This window comes from Manis pentadactyla, chromosome 5 (assembly GCF_030020395.1).
Source record: "Manis pentadactyla isolate mManPen7 chromosome 5, mManPen7.hap1, whole genome shotgun sequence".
NCBI lineage: Eukaryota > Metazoa > Chordata > Mammalia > Pholidota > Manidae > Manis > Manis pentadactyla.
In genome coordinates this window covers 60622680-60643645 of record NC_080023.1, presented here as the reverse complement: position 1 = coordinate 60643645, position 20966 = coordinate 60622680, and the positions used below count along the sequence as shown (strand labels likewise).

At 35.4% G+C, this 20966-nt stretch overlaps 1 protein-coding gene across 5 annotated transcripts in view; it reads right to left on the bottom strand.

The window, feature by feature from the left end:
• MTHFD2L (methylenetetrahydrofolate dehydrogenase (NADP+ dependent) 2 like) overlaps positions 1-20966 on the bottom strand; it is a 161165-nt gene that overhangs the window by 74313 nt on the left and 65886 nt on the right. For 4 of the 5 annotated variants that reach the window (XM_036927502.2, XM_036927500.2, XM_036927498.2 and 1 more), the window contains exon 6: positions 15765-15857. In XM_036927502.2, coding sequence (XP_036783397.2) covers positions 15765-15857 — 93 coding nt within the window. Of the gene's footprint in view, positions 1-15764; positions 15858-19540; positions 19627-20966 lie in introns of all 5 variants that reach the window. The other variant, XM_057502309.1, reaches the window with a different exon arrangement.

Genomic DNA, 20966 nt, shown 5'->3' with positions numbered 1-20966 from the left:
AAAGCCTAATTGGGCTACCCTGAAAATGAACTAAGATACGATATGAAAAACAACTTCCAACATCAGCACTCTCTGGAAGATCCATGCCAGAAGATGATCATCAAAAAACCCCAACAAAGATCCACGCACTGCTACAGCTGTAGATGCACTCATCCCACCAGTTCCTGGACTTGCCATGGGAATGAGAAAGGAGATATCTAAGCTGGCCTGTGCATACAGTAAAACAACAAATTTGACTGGATCTATACTGTTGGAACTCAATCAAGAATTAGGAGAAGTGCAAATTGTAGTGCTCCAAAATCTTACAACTACAGACTATTTACTGTTAACAGAACATAAGGGATGTGAACATTCCCCAGGAATGGGTTGTTTTAATTTGTCTGATTTCTCTCAGACTGTTCAAGTTCAGTTGGACAATATCCACCATATCATAGATAAGTTTTCACAAATGCCTAAGGTGCCTAACTGGTTTTCTTGGTTTCACTGGAGATGGCTGGTAAATTACAGGTATGCTTTGGTTATGTAACTATACTCCTATTATGTTAATGTGTGTGCGCAATTTAAGTAGTAGCTTAAAACCTATACATGCTGAAGTTACTCTCCAAGAAGATATGTCAAAGAAATAATCAATCTTCCCATGTTTTCTTCCGCCTGCTACTTCTATAGCTTTTCTTCTTCCTTCCTAATTACAACCCTTAAATAGAATTCGTGCCTCATATCAAATTTACCGAGTATCATAATTCTTCCAAGTGGTAAAGATACCTCAAAACAAATGCTGGGCATAGAAGCTACAGGGCATAAATATGCAAAGAAATAAAAAGCTAACCATTTCAAACAATAAGGCTTCTCTCTCACTTACCAACTTTACATTTCCCTGTATGGCCCCGGAAAATGACTGGTTAGCCAGAGACGGGTAAGATTCCTCAAGGGAGGAACAACCTAAGACAGGCACAGTTGCACGGGGGTCATCAGGTGAGAAATTGGGGATCAACAGAGGTGAGGCTTAGAACCTCACCCCCCCGTTCTGAGAGAAGTCTTCTGCATACGTGGATGTTTTATTGCCTTTGTCTAGCTTGGATTAACACATAGTCTACAGGCACACACTTGATCATCTACATTTGCTGTCTTACAACACTAAACTATGTTTTCTACCTTTATCTTGTATCTACCTACCACTTCAGCATTTTATTAAAAATAATAATAATAAAGAGAGAAATGTAGTATCCACATATAAATCAAGTATAAAAATCAAATGAGTATTCATATTTGAACTGACTGTTTATAGTTCATAATGCTTGAGCAAAACCGAAGGTTTCTGTGATGGCTGCCCTTGTACTGTTCACCATGTAAGAACTTATTCACTATGTAAGAATTTGTTCTCCATGTAAGAACTTGTTAGTTATGCCTCAGAAGATTGGAGACTGACGAAAATTAGGCTTGGGGTGGATTAATGATTGTGCATTGAGCATTGACTCCCCTATACAGAATTTTATTGTTGTTAACAACCATTTGATCAATAAATATGAGAGATGCCCTCACACACACACAAAAAAGTATACACTTCCAATGGTAAAATAATAAGTAACCGGGATGTAATGAATATAGTCAAGATATTGTAACAGCTTGGTGTGGTGATAGCTGGTACCTAGAATTGTCATGTATATAAATGTTGAATCACTATGTTGTACACCTGAAACTAAGGTAATGTAATACCATGTGTCAACTACCCTTCAATAAAAAAAATAATTATCTACCAAAAAAAAAAAAAGTCATGAAACCATAAAACTCTTAGAAAAAAACATAGGCAAAATCTCTTGGACATAAACATGAGCGACTTCTTAATGAACATATGTCCCTGGGCAAGGGAAACAAAAGCAAAAATGAACAAGTGGAACTACATCAAGCTGAAAAGCTTCTGTACAGCAAAGGACACCATCAATAGAACAAAAAGGTATCCTACAGTATGGGAGAATATATTTATAAATGACAGATCCGATAAAGGGCTGACATCCAAAATATATAAAGGGCTCACACACCTGAACAAACAAAAAGCAAATAATCCAATTAAAAAATGGGCAGAGGAGCTGAATAGACAGTTCACTAAAGAAGAAATTCAGATGGCCAACAGACACATGAAAAGATGCTGCACATCGCTAATCATCAGAGAAATGCAAATTAAAACCACAATGAGATATTACCTCACACCAGTAAGGTTGGCTACCATCCAAAAGACAAACAACAACAAATGTTGGCGAGGTTGTGGAGAAGGGAAACCCTCCTATACTGCTGGTGGGAATGTAAATTAGTTCAACCATTGTGGAAAGCAGTATGGAGATTCCTCAAAATGCTCAAAATAGAAATACCATTTGATCCAGGAATTTCACTTCTAGGAATTTATCCTAAGAATGCAGCAGCCCAGTTTGAAAAAGACAGATGCACCCCTATGTTTATTGCACCACTATTTACAATAGCCAAGAAATGGAAGCAACCTAAATGTCCACCAGAAGACGAATGGATTAAGAAGATGTGGTACATATACACATTGGAATATTATTCAGCCATAAAAAGAAAACAAATACTACCATTTGCAACAACATGGATGGAGCTAGAGGGTATTATGCTCAGTGAAATAAGCCAGGCGGAGAGAGACAAGTACCAAATGATTTCACTCAGAAGTGGAGTATAAGAAAAAAGAAAAACTGAAGGAACAAAACAGCAGCACAATCACAGAACCCAAGAATGGACTAACAGTTACCAAAGGGAAAGGGACTGAGGAGGATGGGTGGGAAGTGAGGGAGAAGGGTGGGGAAAAAGAAAGGGGACATTACGATTAGCATGTGTAGTGGAGGGGGGCCACGGGGAGGGCTGTACAACACAGAGAAGATGCATAGGGATTCTGCAGCATCTTACTACGCTGATGGACAGTGACTGTAATGGGGTTTTGGGGAGGGACTTGGTGAAGGTGGGAGCCTAGTAAACATAATGTTCTTCATGCAATTGCAGATTAATGATACCAAAATAAAAAAATAGAAAAAAAACCAAAAAAAAAAATATATATATATAGTTATAAAGGGGTAAAATATGGATGTGCCCCTGTTTATTACAAAGCTTGTTTCAGTTAAAATTTGGATTTGTCCTCAGCTGTCTGTAGTAGAATAAGGTATTAATGACATGTAGAGAGCTCTAGGGGCTTGAGGCAAGAGCCAAGAGCTTCAGCAGCAAGGAATGTTCAAGATAGAATTGTAAAGTTAGAAGTCAGGAACATAAATGAGAGCAGGTAGAGGTTTTCTCTGCCTGCTTCTTTCCCTCATATTCTTGCCCTCTTCTTTCCTCTTGGCACTACTTGAAAACTTGATGAATTTAAAAGCCAAAATTACTCTCACTTTTCACATTCCTAGGTCCTTCAGATTCCTGTATTTTTCATAAGCTTTATTAATGTACATGATATACAATTCATCCACTTAATTCATATCTCTTTTCATTTCTTCTTTTCCCCCAAAGAAAGCCATTTAATTACCAAGTTTGGTACTTTGCAGGAGATGAGCCAATACAGTGTAGGACACCACCCTCAGGCTTCTGTGTATTAAAAGATGAGCAGTCCCAGAGGACAACTCAGACAGCTGGTAGAATCTTGCCATGGACTAGTAATGAATCATCTTAATGTTCTTTAATTTTCTAATTATGAAATCAATGTATCTTGGAGAATATATTTGGGTAATTCAGAGAAATATAAAGAATGAATCAATATTTATCTATCATTTATTGCTCATTAGCCAGAGGTAACCATTTTTCTCAAGTTATACTTTTTCCTTGCATTTGTTTTTTTGGTCGTCAGAGTATGTATGTGGTCATAGCTGGACTTCTATCATGAATGTAATCTAATGTGATTATTTTTCAAAATACAATTGGAGGTAAGAATTCCTTTTTATAGCTATACATCATTCATTAAATGTCCCCATTTTATTGAAAGTTTCAGCCGTTTCCAACTTTTTGCCATCAAGAATCTGCAATTGGCATACTTGAAATATTATCTCTGTAAGCCCTCTCACAATTATCTTTAGGATAAATTCCTAGATGTAGTAGGGAACTAAGATAATGTTTATTCACAAGCTTATGTAAAAAATAACCTTTAAAACTTATTTGTATTTGAATAAATTTCCTCAATTTGACTATCTAATCTAGTGCCCACAGAAAACCAATGCCATTTTATGTTATTTCCAAGCCATTCAGTACTCCTTTGCAGAGATTCCACTAAGTCAGAAAATGAATCATAAAGGAGAGAGGGGAAAACGTCTTCAAAAAGTTTTTTACTAAAAAAAAGTAAATTTGGGGTGGTATCTAAGTAACCTAAAAGAACTTATGTTACTCTTAGTATACAGGGAGAGATTCTTATCCATTCTGACATGCTGTACCACATTATTTTTAGGAATATCCTAACCAGCTACCCTGGGAAGGATGTGTCTTTTGTTCTGTGTGTATATTTTAGAGACAAGGAATCTTCCTGGTTATTTTTAAAATAAGTGTAAATATGAATCAGGAAACACTCAATAGAAACTCAACAGAAACATTATTGAACTACACCTGCCTTTTATTTGCAGTGTAGTATCTGGTCTCTGATATTGATTAGTATCTTGATTTCAAGGTCACATAAGTAAGAAACTAAGAGTAAACTGCTTGCACAACTCAGATAAGAACGATGACTTGTTTGAATGTGTTCCAACTGCAATCATAAAGCTCACACTCATGGAAAGTACTAATTAATCCTCGGGTTTCCTAACAAAGGTAAATCATTCTAAAATAAGCAATTATTAATTAACAAAATCAGAAATAAATCTGGAGGCAATGCATTTAGGTGAAAGATGAAGAGAGTAGAAATCTCTTCCTCTATATATGGATAAAAAGAAAAGACTTTCGTATAAAGCTGCCTGAGGAGACAGATGCCAACACAGTGGTCCCTTCCTTCTCATTGCTCGCCTTCAGAGCCAAGGCCATACCTATAGCGGGTAGCCAGGTGCACAGTCAGATCTTCAACATCCCATTTCAAACACTGTCACTGTGTGGATTATTACACGAGTGTTAGCATATGACATTTTGATCCTTAAATTTTTTAATTTTTTTAAATGGTCAACCTTCTTGGATTTTAATTAATATGTGGATGTTATTGCAAACCCACAACTAATGACTACTGATCTAATGAAATTATTTCACTTTCCACCAGTCAACATATACTTAGAAGAGACATTAGCAATACCACACACTCTGAATGATGACTTCACCAAAGAAGGGCTCATATTCTTCCCCATACTTGAAATTAAAGCAATAGTAAAGAGGGGAGTTCATTCATTCAACAGTGAGTGCTCTAGTCCCCAATTTAAGGTTCTTCACTAGGTGTAAGATACACTAAGACAAATAAGACATGGTTCTGGCTACTGCAGTTGACAATACAGTGAGAGTCGCTTCAGGTCTGTCCCCTCAGTGCCAGCACCTTCAGGGCTGTTCCACTGTGATTTCTCCATTTTGTGCTTGTCACACATCTCATCTAGGTCCTCAGTGCTCCTATTCTTCTTCTCCTCTTTTATTACATTGTTACACTTTAAAATTCACAATGCTTGAGAAAGGACTTTTTTACTTTGAATAAAGTCACTCAATGTCATCCCATGTTACCATGATATATTTAAATTTTACATAACATTAAGGCATATTTTAAGTTCACTGAAGGTACAGTAGAAAAAAAATGCCTTAGACCAGCTCTTCAGTGTAATCCAGATGGCATTTATTGGAGTTACTTGTTGAAGTGATGATGTTCAAGGGATATTTGCGAAAAGGGCATAGAAGCCTTAGAGTAGATTTAAATCATCCACTGATACACCAGGAAAAGTATCATGGCTTCTGGTACTACTCTTTATTAGATGGATTAGATATCCAGAACTTATCCTGTTTTAAATGCAGAGGTAATCATTTTCTAACAGAGGGACAGAGGGCTTTTAATCCCTAACCACATGCAGACCCTTGATCAGAGAGCCTAGGGGAGCTGAAGAGCCACTCCAATGGACAGGGGTGGAAGAATAAATAAGAAAAAAAAGTAGACCAAATGACCAGAAAAATAGACTGGTTGGTCAGAAAAAACTTCAGAGTGCGTCCATGTAGAATTTTTGTTGTTAGATTCTAGTTTTTAAAGAATAAGAATGTTTTTAAGTCAATAGATGTTTCAAGCATAAATTTGGCAACCCAGGCTCAGAAATCAGTTAATTAAACCATAAAGGATTGGGGAAACAATTTTTTCTTGTTTTATAAAACATTAAAATAATTAAATAACAGGTAGGGAAATACATGGTTACTAAAACCAGGCTCTGTGTGGTAGAAAAAAAAACAGTAGGAAGATACAGTCAGCTGTGAGAATTAAGAGTGGAAAAAGCAGGTCAGTTGGCTAACCTGACCATATAATGGAAATCAAATGCATTGGACAGTAAAGGCACTGAACAGTCATGACAAATCCACTAGATTAGAGCTCTCTCCCAAACCCCAAATCCATACACTATCTCAATCCTCTACTGAACTTTTTCCCCCTGAATATACCATGGATCTCAAACTTAACAGGTTCAAATGGAATTCATCATCTCCTCCATCCACTCATGTCCTACCCTTCACAAACCCTGCTTCCTTCTTATGCACTCTTCATTGGTAAAGGTAACACTATATACCCAGGATCCAAAGCCACATCTGTTTGGTCAATTTTATGTTTCTGAGTCTGACTTTAAATTTCTCCTACATTAGGTTAGTACCTCATCGGTAATACTTCCAGCCTCATCCCTGCCTGGATGCAACCAGAGTAACCCTTCTAAAATTTAAATATGATCATTTTATTCTAATACTTACAACTATTTAGATGTTGCCCGTGACCTACAGGATAAAATCCAAATGTCTTCATTTATTTTGATGTCTGGTCATTCCTAAACGCTCAGCTTCATCTTTCACCACTCACAGACAGGCATCTACCATTTTGAAATAGTTAACATTTCTTTGATATATGCATACTGTCTTAACAGCTCTAAGCTGCGAGAAGTGCTAGTCCCTTTGATTTGGCAAAGTGAATCTTTATTCATTCTGTGGGATGGAACCCAAATCAGTCATTTCATCTTCAGAGTCAGTGAAATACAGCTGTCATTCTCTCTTCAGTGATGCTCTTTCTCTGTCTCTGTCTCTCTTGGCCTCTGTCTCTGTTCCTTTTATCTGTCTCTTTGTCTCTTTTTCTAGATAATAACCATGTATGTATACCTATACACACATACTTCTAATATTGCGTTAGCAAACTATTATACTCATTTGTTTGTAAACTTTTCTTCTCTGCTAGACTCTGAACTTCTTAAGAGCTTGAACTATGTTTTACGTATCTTTGTTTTCCATCACATGTAGAACCTAATATTAAAAGTGGCAAAATTAATAACTGTTGAATGAATGATCCCAAGGAAATATGTACATACTCTACAGCACTGTTTATAACAGCAATAAATTGAAAATAAAATATATATCCATCAGCAGAAGATGAATATTCAGTTATTTGAGTATTACACAACTAATGCTAAATGTGTTTACATGGGCAAATCTCTAAAACATAATGTTAATCAGAACAAAACAAGTTGCAGAAAGATACAGCATGTGGAAATTGAAAACACACATAACAATATTCAGATATGACAAATCTGGTGGTTAGTGGTGTAGGTGTTAATACTATTCATTTGCTTACTTTTATGCATATTTTGAATATTTCATAATATAAAATTTTAAAGACCTGGTCATAAAAACCTAACAAAGAGATAATACCAATGGCTAGAGACATATCTTGAAAGGGCCCTTTCCCTCTTTAATTTACATTTATATGTAATATACACATTTGTAACCAAGTAGAATTAGCTATAACAATATATCATTTAACAGTTTAAAATAAACTTCAAAGGGAATCTGCATTTCTCCATAATAAAGATATCCTATCTAACTGCTCTTTACTGCAGTTCTCCTGAATATTGCTATTGTTGTTTGTTTTACTCATAAAAATTAGAAAAAATACATATGTATAGAGAGAAGACCCTCCAAAGAAAAAAATCAATCTCTGCTGACATATCAAGTGAAAACACTTGGACACGAAGAGATTATTACCCCTTTTCTCAAGTTCATGCAATTATACAAAATTGAGAAAAATGTATCAGGGTCCTTGGCAAATGAAGAAAAAGAAAAACAGCTTTGGGATGCTTCTTAAATACTCAGTTGGGGGGAATATTTTCACTTATCTGAAGATAACATGGGTCAAGGAAAAATGTAAAAGTTTATATAATACCTTTTACAGTCTATATATAAAAGTATTAGCAACTTAAATTGTTTCTAGATGATAAATTTTCATTTAAAGCTTACTGTAATTTTAGTCATAGAGTCATAACACAGTATCAGACTGAAAGGAAGGGCAACTACATTCATTTAGTACCACTGTAAGGTTTGGCACTTAATTCTTACAGCAGACTGTACCACTAGTATTTGACTTCTATTTTGCAATAATTGAAAAGAAGAGAGTTAAAAGGGATTTTTAAGGTTAAAACTGAAATTGAACCTATATCTTCCTTCTTTTTTTCCATGATTCTTCTTCTACATGCTCTGCCTTATATTCTAGATCCTTTCACCCTTACATTATATTCTGATATCTTTATGTATGTATTCAAAGTCTTGTAGTGGACCGATTTGCAATGATAACACGTCTACAGAATGGGTTACAAATGGCACATATATATTACCTTTGTATATGTTAAAGCTCAATAACACACTTGTAAGGCATGAAATATGCCTTAATATTATATAAGCATACTTTGGAGATTCTTGTTCTCAGACGACCATGAAAAACTATTATTACAATAAAGCAAGTCAAATAAGTTTTTTGGTTTCCCAGTGCATATAAAAGTTATAGTTACACTATACTGGAGTCTATTAAGTGTGCAATAGCATTATGTCTAAAAGACAATGTATACACCTTAATTTAAAAATACTTTATTGCTAAAGAAGGTTAATCATCATCAGAGCTTTTAGCAAACTGTAATTTTTTTTGCCAGTGGAGGGTCCTGCCTCAGTGCTGATGGCTGCTGACTGATCAGGGTGGTGGTCACTGAAGGCTGGGGTGGCTGTGACAATTTCTTAAAATAAGACAACAGTGAAGTTTGCCACATTGATTGACTCTTCCTTTCATGAATGATGTCTCTGTAACATGCAGTGCTGTTTGATAGCATTTTACCCACAGTAGAATTTCTTTCAAAATTGGAGTCAGTCCTCTCAGACCCTGCCACTTCTTTGTCAATTAAGTTAATGTAATAATCTAAATCCTTTGTTGTCATTTCTACAATTTACAAAGCAACCTCACCAGGAGTAGATTCCTTCTAAACAAACCACTTTCTTTGCTTATTCATAAGAAGCAACTTCTCATTCGTTCAAGTTTTATTGAACGAATATAGATTGTTGCAATTCAGACACATTTTCAGGCTCTGCTTCTAATTCTAGTTGTCTTGCTCTTTCTGTCACATCTGCAGTGACTTTCTCCAATAAAGTCTTGAACCCCTCAAAGTCATCCAGGAGGGCTGAAATCAACTTCTTCCAAACTCCATGAATGTTGATATTTTGACCTCTTTCCACGAATCACGAATGTTCTTAATGCATCTAGAATGGTGAATCTTTTCCAGAAAGTTTTCTATTTATTTTGCCTAGATCCAGCAAAGAAATTACTATCCGTGGCAGTTAAAGACTTACAAAAATGTTTTTCTTCAATAAGACTTGAAAGTTTAAATGACTTCTTATTCCATGGGCTACAGAATGGGTGTTGTATTAGAAGGCATAAAAACAACATTAATCTTATTGTCCATCGCCATAAGAGTTCTTGGGTGACCAAGTGCATTGTCAGTGAGCAGTCATATTTTGAAATGAATCTGTTTTTCTGAGCAGGAGGTCTCAAAAGTGGGCTTAAAATATTCAGTAAACCACATTTTAAACAGATGTGCTGTCATCCAGGTTTTGTTGTTCCATTTATAGAGCATAGGTAGAGTAGATTTAGCATAACTTTGAAGGGCCCTCGCATTTTTAGAGTGGCCAATGAGCATTGGCTTCAACTCAGTGTCACCACCTGCATTAGTCCCTAACAAAAAAGTCAGCCTGTCCTTTGAAACTTTGAAGACAGGCATTGACTTCTCTTCAGCTATTAAGTTCTATATAACATCTTCTTCCAATAAAAGCCTGTTTCATCTATATTGAAAATCTGACGTTTAGTGTAGCACCTTTATTAATTATCTTACCTAGATTTCTAGAAAATCTGCTGCAGCTTCTACATCAGCACCTGCTGCTTTATCTTGCATTTTTATGTTATGGAGACTACTAGCTTCCAACTTTTCTCCTGCAGCTTCCTCACCCCTCTCATCCTTCAGAGAATTAAAGAGAGTTAGGGCCTTGCTCCAGATTAGGCTTTGGTTTAAGAGAACGTTGTGTGGCTAGTTTGATCTCCTATCCAGAGCACTCAAATGTCATTTTAGCAAATATGGAAGTATCACTTTCTTATCATTCATGTGTTCATTGGAATAGACTTTTAATTTCTCTGAACTCTTCCTTTACATTCACAATTTGGCTAAACGTTTTGTGCAAGAGCCCTAGATCTCTGCCTATCTCTGATTTCAACACGCCTTCTCACTAAACTTAATTATTTCTAGCTTTTGATTTTAAGTGAGAGACACGTTTCTCTTCTTTTCACTTGAAAACTTAGAAGCCACTGAAGCATTATTAACTGGCCTAATCAATCCTAATCAATATTGTTATGTTTCAGGACATATAGAAAGGCCCAAAGAGAGGGAGAGAGACAGGGGAACAGCCAGTAGGTGGAGCAGTCAGAATACACACATTTATCAGTTAAATTCAGTCTTTTGTAGGTACAGTTCATGAAGCCCTAAAACAATTACAAAAGTAACATCACAGATCACTGTAACAAATATAATAATGAAAAAGGTTCGAATATTGTGAGAATTACCAAAATGTGACACAGAGGCACAAAGTGAATAAATGCTGTTGGAAAAATGGTGCCGACAGACTTGCTTGTCACAGGGTCACCACAAACACTCAATTTGTAAAAAAAGTCATACCTGTGAAGCATGATAAAGGTGAAGCACAATAAAAACGAGGTATGCCTGTACTATGTTAGTATCATAAGTAACAAAAAGTGTATTCATTTAGTTATATCAAAGTTGTAGCTTAATAATCAACTGATTATTTCTAAATCATTGTTTAAAAATTCCTATGCAATAGACTAAGAAAGACTGACATATAACATATTAGCCTATAATATTTATTGGGTATTTGCAATATGCTTGGCACTGTGTTATGTTCTTTACAGGGATTGGCAGACTTAACAACACTCTATTAGAGGCACACTATTCTTCACACCGAGGAGACTGAAGCTCAGAGAGCTGAGATGACTTGACCAAGGTACACAATTAGCAGGAGGCAGCAGAGTCTGTATTCTAATTCTGGAATTCTTAATCTAGCAAGCCCTGAGGACTTACACTACTCTATACTATTGAAATTCACTAACAAAATTGAGACAAATGACAAATTTAGGAAAGCGAGAAGGAATTCTAAGTGGAAAAGCAGAAACTTAAGGGCAAGGTGAAGAATTACAAACATGATAGGAACAATGGGATTAGTTAAACCATGAAATGTGCTGGCATCCACTCAGGAGGCACCCAGGGCTGTAAGTGAGCAAGTTCTACTCCTAAGCTGAATGAGCAGTGGATGGCAGAATAGACCATTTCTATGCCCCACCCTTTGGAAATTCTCAGTGTCCTGGCATCCTAAAATTACTAACCTTGCTCCTAGGAGGAGGAAATCCACCAAAGATAAAACTCTATTGAGAACACAGGATGATGTTTGATGGGAGTGTATAAACTTGATAATATGATGGGAGAAGTAATAAAAAGAAGTTGGTCACCTGGTATTTTATGAGGAGTAAGTATGAATATTCCAAATTACTCTACTGAATTGCCCATTTATCCTGTTTCATATTACAGTGTCTATCATTAAAAGTGTTGCAATAGAGACGCTAGAGTTATGACTGTGAAGGTTCATCCATCATGCTGGAGGGGATGGCTTAGTGGACAAAATGACAGCTTTCACCAACTGTGACATTCTGTATCCAGAGGTTAATAAGCAACTGGCATTGACTCAGCAGCTCATCTTCTGAATGATGCTAGTTTCACAGTTTACTCAGATGGGTGGAGGGTCCTCTGGACAATGTATGGAAAAAAGTTGCTATCCTGCCTGGATAATGAAGATTCCTAGAACTTTCACAAACTTCATATTTCCCCCATTTTTTGGAAGCATGAGATATAAGAAAGCGAAAGGACCTTCTAACATGCTTTTAGAATTGGTACCCTATTCTGGTTACTTTTCCCTTTTTTATCATTAGCCTTACAAAAAAGAGTTTAGCCTTCCCCTAAACTACCTTTTTCCATTCAACTGTTTAATACTGTTAATATATTTTAAATGTCTATACTAGTTTAACTGTCTTCACCTTGCTCATAATTTCTTAATCTTAACATTTCAAATCAAATCAGTCTCTTTATCACTTAATATATGAAGTACTCTTTTATGACAAATCTTTCCATTTTACGACTTTATCAATTCACTTTACAGAGGCAATCTGGAATATTTAGTACTCACAAAAATAATGCTACCACTAGGTAAATCAACCAATAACTAAAATAATGATTCTGTTTTTATAAAATTATGTTCCTAAAAATTTATCAGCTAAGCTTATGTCAATTTGAAGTTCTTGCTCCAGCTGTAATCCTCAAATGGATATAGTACATTTATTTAGTACCCACCATGTGTCAGATATTGTTCTAAGCACTTGGATACCAAAGCTAATAAAGAGAATCCTGTCTTTGCTATAGTCTAGTGAAGGTGACAGACAAGGGTAAACAGGCGTTAAGTGCTATAACCATGGCACGGTAAAGTGCACTAGAAACAGATTAATTCTATGAACCCAGAAAGGTAACTTTGAGTAGGGACTTCTAGCATCTTGTTCTTAAATGCATAGTTTGACAGGTTCTGTCAAACAATTCTTTAGATTTTTAGATTTGAGATTTAGTCTAAATCTCAAATTTGTGAGGAGATTTGTAGGTTTATAATTAAACTTACAAGGAGAGGACTACGGGAGTTTGAGAAACTGGAGGGGTGAGATTAATATTAACATAAGCTAATTTTATTCATGCCTCAGGATCTTCACACAATTATTTCCTCTTTTACTTGTTTCTTCTGCAAGCCCATTATGAGATTTCATCCCTACATTCTTTACTGTCGTCTCTCAGACACGATCAGTCCTTCTGATACATCATGTACTCCTCCTCCTCCGCTTCCTGGCTTCCAGATGGGACTGCTGCCACGCAGGCTGACATTCCAGTTACGACGACGATCCAGCCCTCCCTGTTCCACTACCTCTGCCATTAGATCACTATCTCCTTCTTTAAAACTCACTGCTATTTGTATTGTTTATTTCCTACACACTATGTATGATGTGGTCATTTTAATAATATTTCACTCCTATTATCTGGTTATATGGAATTTCTTTTTCACGTTAATTTGTGCTTTCTTTACAATTTCACTGTAATTTACCAATATCTACATATTTTATCTTTAAATTATTTGGGTGATTATTAAGGAAGTGAAAGTTTAGTAATTTCTTACAAATTCTCAATTGTTTCCCCTGAATTCCCATTATCCAAATATTTATTTCTGCAGGCTGACTGTAGGGATGTACAGAGGACTGCCTTCCAGGCATCAGTGTTCATTTGTATCTAGCTTGAGGCATTAGAGCTAGAATACAAGGCAGGGAACAAAACCCACTCCGCTCCCTTCACTCAAAATGTCTTGCAGCTGGATGTGCTGGCGTGTGGTAAACTGGCTACACTGGCAGTGCACCTGACTGTTGGTTGCCCTCTGGTGGTGAGTGCACCCTGAGTAGGACGGGGCTGCTGTCCAGGGCCTCAGCCCTGGCTCCACACCTAGGTGCGGGAGTACCTGCTAGCTCCCATGCTGTGAACTGCATACAGGCTTAGTCCTTCCTTCCCCTTCCTTTTCTTCATTTTCCTTTTTTTCCCCTAATTTTTAAACACCTTGTACTCAGTGTAGATTTAGGCCTTTACCAAGGAGTATACAGTGAGTCCATAGGAGAAACTCAAAGATGACAACAGTGTTGGCACAGTGACTTGTGACATAAAGTTTGATTTACTCAAGAAAGAATGTCAGTGGTTCTTAAAAGAGGATTGTGATCACCCATTCATCATTTCTCATGACAAAATAAAGAGCATGAATGCACACTGAGGGATTTTGCCCCACTAGATGAAAAAAAAAAAATCATTCAATATTGTAATGGAAAACGGGAACTAATATCCATTATGAAATATTCTTTACAAGTTGTTATCCTTAGAAGTTAAGTAGCACCTTTTAAAGATAAGGTAAATTTCATTCTAAAATTAGAGATGGACAAAGATGACCATTCAAATTCCTCTCTACGCACCAAATTTTGAGTCTTGTGTGCGAATCCAAGTGTTTCTAAAAAGAAGTCCATGCAATATTTGTCTTCCATGAATACATCAGTGTTATAGCAGTATTTCACTTAATGTTGATCTGTAGTCTCCCTCTCTAAACATTTGTCTTACTTCTGTCAATCCAGTTCAAAAATTTGCATTTGGTATCACCTGAATATAATTTCTCAGAAAAACAGGAAGTGTGGTTAGCTATATCAGTTTACTGGTGGCCTCTGGAAAGGGAATATTTCTATTTTTTATCCAAAGGAGGCAAATTATATCACCTGGAGTTATCCCATATATATTCTGAGTTCCAGAGAAAGGCCTATATTACAATAAGAAAGGGAATTAAATTTGGTTAAAAGTAAAAATCATTATTTTCTTCTTCGAAGTCCATTTCTTTTGGAACTTTTACTCTCCATTCATAGTTTGTAGATACTCAGCAATTCAAATGTAAAGTCTAGAAATTACCAATAATATCTAATTGGTAAACAAAATGAAAAAGGCCCTCAGTAAGTCTTGGGTAAAGCAATTAGAGTCACAATGTCTGCAATGTAGAAATACTACATGGCAAGAACAAAGGTAGAAATAAAGAGTAGAATAATTTGGTATGTTTGAATATAAAACAAATTAGGAAAAATCTAGAGCCATTAAATGAAAATGCAGTAACTGTTCTCTCTGTTTCTACTCTTGCTCCTTTAGAGTTAATTTTCCTTGACACAGTGTGAGCAATCTTCTAAAAATATAAGCTAGGTCATGTCCATCTCCTGCTCTCAGCCATCTTTGGCTTACATCAAAGTCTTTACCTATAAGGTCCTATATGAGCCAGTCCTGGCTCTCTTTTCAACAGCATTTACTACCAGTCACCCTATCACTCACTCACTTTTAGAATCAATCACATTGCGTCAAAAGATTTCACAAAGTACACATTTGTTTTTACGTTTAATCTGTCATTCCAAAGGCTGTTTGGGTTGTCCATAATGAGATGACAAATGCTAACATAGGCACAATAGACCAATATGAAGACTGCCAAGAGACAGAATCCGGTCAATGAAAGTTATTCATACACACACCCAACTCTCCCAAGAAGCTGTTCTTACAGGCATGTGAGCAATTAGGGCAGGGCTTACTCTGCCAATGATGGCCACCAAATAACAGCAGACTTACCTGCAGCTACTATGATAATATCAGCCAGCTGAGTATGGATCTTCAGTTGTTCTCTGGGAGTATACCTGTGAGCTATTGTCACAGTTGCATCACCTGGAATGCAGAAGAGCTCCTATTAACGATCACTGATCTTTCTCAAAATTTATAAATGTTCCAATTATACAGGAATTTCAGTTACATTGTAAGAGGAAAAATTGCTTTGAAATGATTAATTCACTTTGAGAATAAAAATAAGAAAATCTAGATGACCCCAAATATTGTACCCTTCAACTGACCATTGAAAATCAAACAAGGCAAATGAAAGTATGTGCTGACTACCACAGAAGAGCTATAAATAGGGTCCTAGCAACCCAGCATCTGAAAGTTCTGTATTGACATGGCTTGGTAATAATGTATATAAATACTGAAAACAGCCAGGTAAGTACACCCAAAATGGGGCAATATATTGTGGAAACACAAATAAGAGATTAATTCTGCCTTATCTGTGGAAGTGCCTCATCTTCAGGTGTCAAGGAAGAGTTCCTGAAGGAGACAGTGCACTTTCTTAGATCTTAAAGAATAAACAGGAGTATAGTAATCAGAGAAGGAAGAAAAGGACCTTCCAAGATAAGGATAGCAGGGAAAGATGGACCAACTCTGAAATGATGTGTTTAAGAAATAATGAAGAGGTCTGGAATATCACAGGAAGTATCACACATGCTTGAACAAGTGACGTATGAATAAGAGGTTAGCAGCCCGAGGGATTTCGGTGTTTAATGTGCGAACCAAGAAAGAGGAGTCAGACAAAGGCAGTGATGAGCGCAGTCAGAGGAAGCACTTAGAATATGAACGTGGCTGTGTGAGACAGGTCTGTTCTCTTCTTCTGGATCACATACAAATGCCACAGTTAACCTGCACAATCTCCATTCTTAGCAAAACTAGAAGACATATTTTCTACAGACCCCCCAAAATATGTAAGAGTCACCCAGGAGCAGCAGAGTCAGTAGATACCACACAGGGAAAAGGAAGCAAAGAAATGTTAGACAAGATGGCCAGGAGCAACAAATCTCTCAAAATGACTACAGAAATGTACTTTCTGAGGTGAAGTGTTCACATCAAAATGCAAAATATATTGCTCTATTTGTAGCACAGAAAATATGCATAAAGGCAGGAGACGCCCTCTTGGATCCAGTGCAAGACAAAGAGTCACACAGAGGCACCACTTCAACAGGAAGCAGTCTGATTCTGTGACAGTAGTAAAGGAGGAATCTGAAGGCTGTCCAGTGCTTTCTCCTGAACCCTTGCAGAAGTATCCTGCAAATAGCAGATCCAAGAAATCCAACTCAATTAGTGATAAGTAATAAAGAAAGGATTTGACACAGCATTAATAAAAAGACACTAAATAAGGATCAGCCAGGGGCATCTGGGGTGGTGATGGAACTGTTCTGATTCTAATGTAGATATATGACTACATGCATTTGTCTAAATTCATGAAACTGTATAATAAAAAGTGAATTTTACTATATGCAAATTTTTAAAATAAAAGGACACATTTTAAAAGTGCCAACCCAAGAAAAGAACAAAACCCAATTAAAAAATAAATTTACCAACATACCAACAAACTCAACAGAAAAAAATGTTCTTAGGGAGAAGTTCAACATTAGGCCAAAATTTTTAAAAATAAGAACTTAAAGTCACAAGAATAGAAAAAAAAAAAACTTGAATCTATACAATTGACCTAAAATGGTCAATACTGAGACACATTTCAGTAGAACTCCTGGATTTTGAAGCTTAAAAAAAGAATCCTATGAGCAATCAGGCAAAAATTCAGATTTTTACCCTCAACTCCAGAAAACAGCATAGTAATGCCTATAGGAGGTTGATGAAGGGGAGTCAAGATTTTATATCTTGTCAAATCATCCTCTAAGATTAAAGGCTGCAAACAATTCTGAAATCGTAACAACTCAGGGAATATTGCCCAAAAATTTTTCCTGATAAACTTGATTAAAAGATTAACTTGAATGAATCAAAATATATCTGAAGACACTGGCAAAAGGACAACTGGAAAGTTTTGAATATATTTAATTATAAAACTGAGACTTAATAAATGAGGATTGGGGTGACAGACAAAATGTAAATGCTTTTGATTTGATTTTGTAGAATTGGTGCAACAAATAAAATTAGAATGGGAAGAGCCTAGATGAGCAAGTAACCTGACTGCCTAATATTAATAACTGGAATAAACAGATATTACTGAAAGCTGACCAATCAAATAATAGATGTATAAGAATATTTAAAATTATAAGGTAAACATATTACAAAAATCACTTTTATTGGCAAATACCAGGTAGGAGACAAAAAAGTGGAATCGGAAGAAAAAGGAAATATTTTATCATTTTTTTTATAAGAGTATCAATAGATAGATACCCTATAAAGAAGCAGAGAAATAAGAGTACTAACAAAGTTATAATTATTAAAGTAACTACAAACTGTTCTAAGTATCAGAATCAACACAAAAAAGAAAATGTAAAAAATAAATTAAAAACATTAAAATAACAGAACAGAAAATAATGACAGTTCAGATCATATATATTTATCCTAAAAATAAATATAAATTATCCTGTTACTTACTTAAAAGAATTATATTTTTTAATTGGCTCCCAAAACAAAATCTGATTCTGTATTTTATATGAAGACACACCTATAATGAAGCTGTTAGGAAATGCTGAAAATAAAAGATAGGCAAATATGTAGCAGGAAGATGACAAGAAAAATGATGTTATTATTGTCAAACAAGGAGAAATTCAGCATTAAATAAGACAAAGAGTTGCACATTACAATGCAAAAGGATAATTCAAATGAAAACATGTAAGTAATATGTAAGTAACAAAAGAAATAATTCATACAGAATTACAGGAAGATAGAAATGACAGGTGATAGAAAAAGAAAAACATCATATTTGCTGAATGTAGTTTACTTTTCTCAATCCATGACAGATCAAAGATATAGAAAATATAAATAACATATTTAATGCTATGTACCTGATTACAATAAATCATTCTGAAAATAAATCATATATTTTCTTTTCATGCACCAAAGGAATATTTTTTTTAATGGTATGATTTTGGTTACAAAGAATATTTTGACCATCAGTAGAACAAAAAGGCATCCTACAGTATGGGAGAATATATTCATAAATGACATATCTGATAAGGGGTTGACATCCAAAATATACAAAGAGCTCATGCACCTCAACAAACAAAAAGCAAATAACCCAATTAAAAAATGGGCAGAGGAGCTGAACAGACACTTCTCCAAAGAAGAAATTCAGATGGCCAACAGACACATGAAAAGATGCTCCACATCACTAATCATCAGAGAAATGCAAATTAAAACCACAATGAGATATCACCTCACACCAGTTAGGATGGCCACCATCCAAAAGACAAACAACAATAAATGTTGGCGAGGATGTGGAGAAAGGGGAACCCTCCTACACTACGGGTGGGAATGTAAATTAGTTTAACCTTTGTGGAAAGCAGAATGTAGGTTCCTCAAAAAACTCAAAATAGAAATACCATTTGACCCAGGAATTCCCCTCCTAGAAATTTACCCTAAGAATGCAGGAGCCCAGTTTGAAAAAGACATATGTACCCCTATGTTTATCGCAGCACTATTTACAATAGCCAAGAAATGGAAGCGACCTAAATATCCATCAGTAGATGAATGGATAAAGAAGATGTGGTACATATACACAATGGAATATTATTCAGCCATAAGAAGAAAACAAATCCTACCATTTGCAACAACATGGATGGAGCTAGAGGGTATTATGCTCAGTGAAATAAGCCAGGCAGAGAATGACAAGTACCAAATGATTTCACTCATCTGTGGAGTATAAGAACAAAAAAAAAAACTGAAGGAAAAAAACAGCAGCAGACTCACAGAACCCAAGAATGGACTAACAGTTACCAAATGGAAAGGGACTGGGAAGGATGGGTGGGAAGGAAGGGATAAGGGGAAAAATGGGCATTATGACTAGCACACATAACGTAGGTGGGGCACAGGGAAGGCAGTATAACAGAGAAGACAAGCAGTGATTCTATAGCATCTTACTAGGCTGATGGACAGTGACTATATAGTGACTGTAATGAGGAATGTGGTGGGGACTTGATAATGGGGGAATCTAGTAACCAGAATGTTGTTCATTAAGTGTATATTAACGATACCAAAAATTTTTTTTAAATAATAATAAAATAAAAATAATATTTTAATTAATACCAAAAATAGACCAATAAACTATAGATATTTTCTTTTATTACAAGCCACTAAAGCTAAATTATTGACAAAATTAAAAGACCTTCCCCCTGGAATCCTACTTTAAACAATCTATGGGTCAGAAGAAAACACAAAACAATGTTGTGGAATTTCTAGAAACATAGTGAAAGTGCTACATATTAGATCTTATATAATAAAGATAAAGCAAAGGGCAGAGGAAAAGTCATTGGCCTAAATTATTATATCAATAAAAAAGAATAAGAGAATCAATCATTTAATCTAAAATGATAAAGAACAATAAAATAAAATAAATTAGAAAAAGTTATAAATATAAGTGTTAAACTGTTAATATTAAATCTAAAATTAAATCTAAATTAAAATCTAAACAGTAATTAAATCTAAAAACTGGAATATTATAAGCAATGAGAGAAGTTAATAAATTAACCAAGCAAATATTAATATACAGTTTTAAATAGTTTTCATATATAAAAACATGTTAAAAGATATAATGAAAGAAAAGATCCCTTTATAATAGCAATACAAAAGATAAAACACTTAGAAATCAACTTAACAAGAAATGTAAAAAATCTATATGGTACAAGAAAATCTCCAGAACAAGACCAAAAGACATAAGATTGAGGAATTAGAAAGATACACCATGTTCTTAGATTGAATGACAAAATATAATAAAGATAACAATTCTCCCTATGTTCATTACAAATTTAATACAATTCCACTAAAAAATAGTAGTTTTGGGGGAAAACCAAGATGGCAGTGTGAGTAGAGCAGTGGAAATCTCCTCCCAAAACAATATATATATTTTTGAAAATATAACAAATACAACTATTCCTAAAAGAGAGAACAGAAGACAGGACAACAGCCAGACTACATCTACACCTGTGAGAACCCAGCGCATCGTGAAGGGGGTAAGATACAAGCCGTGGC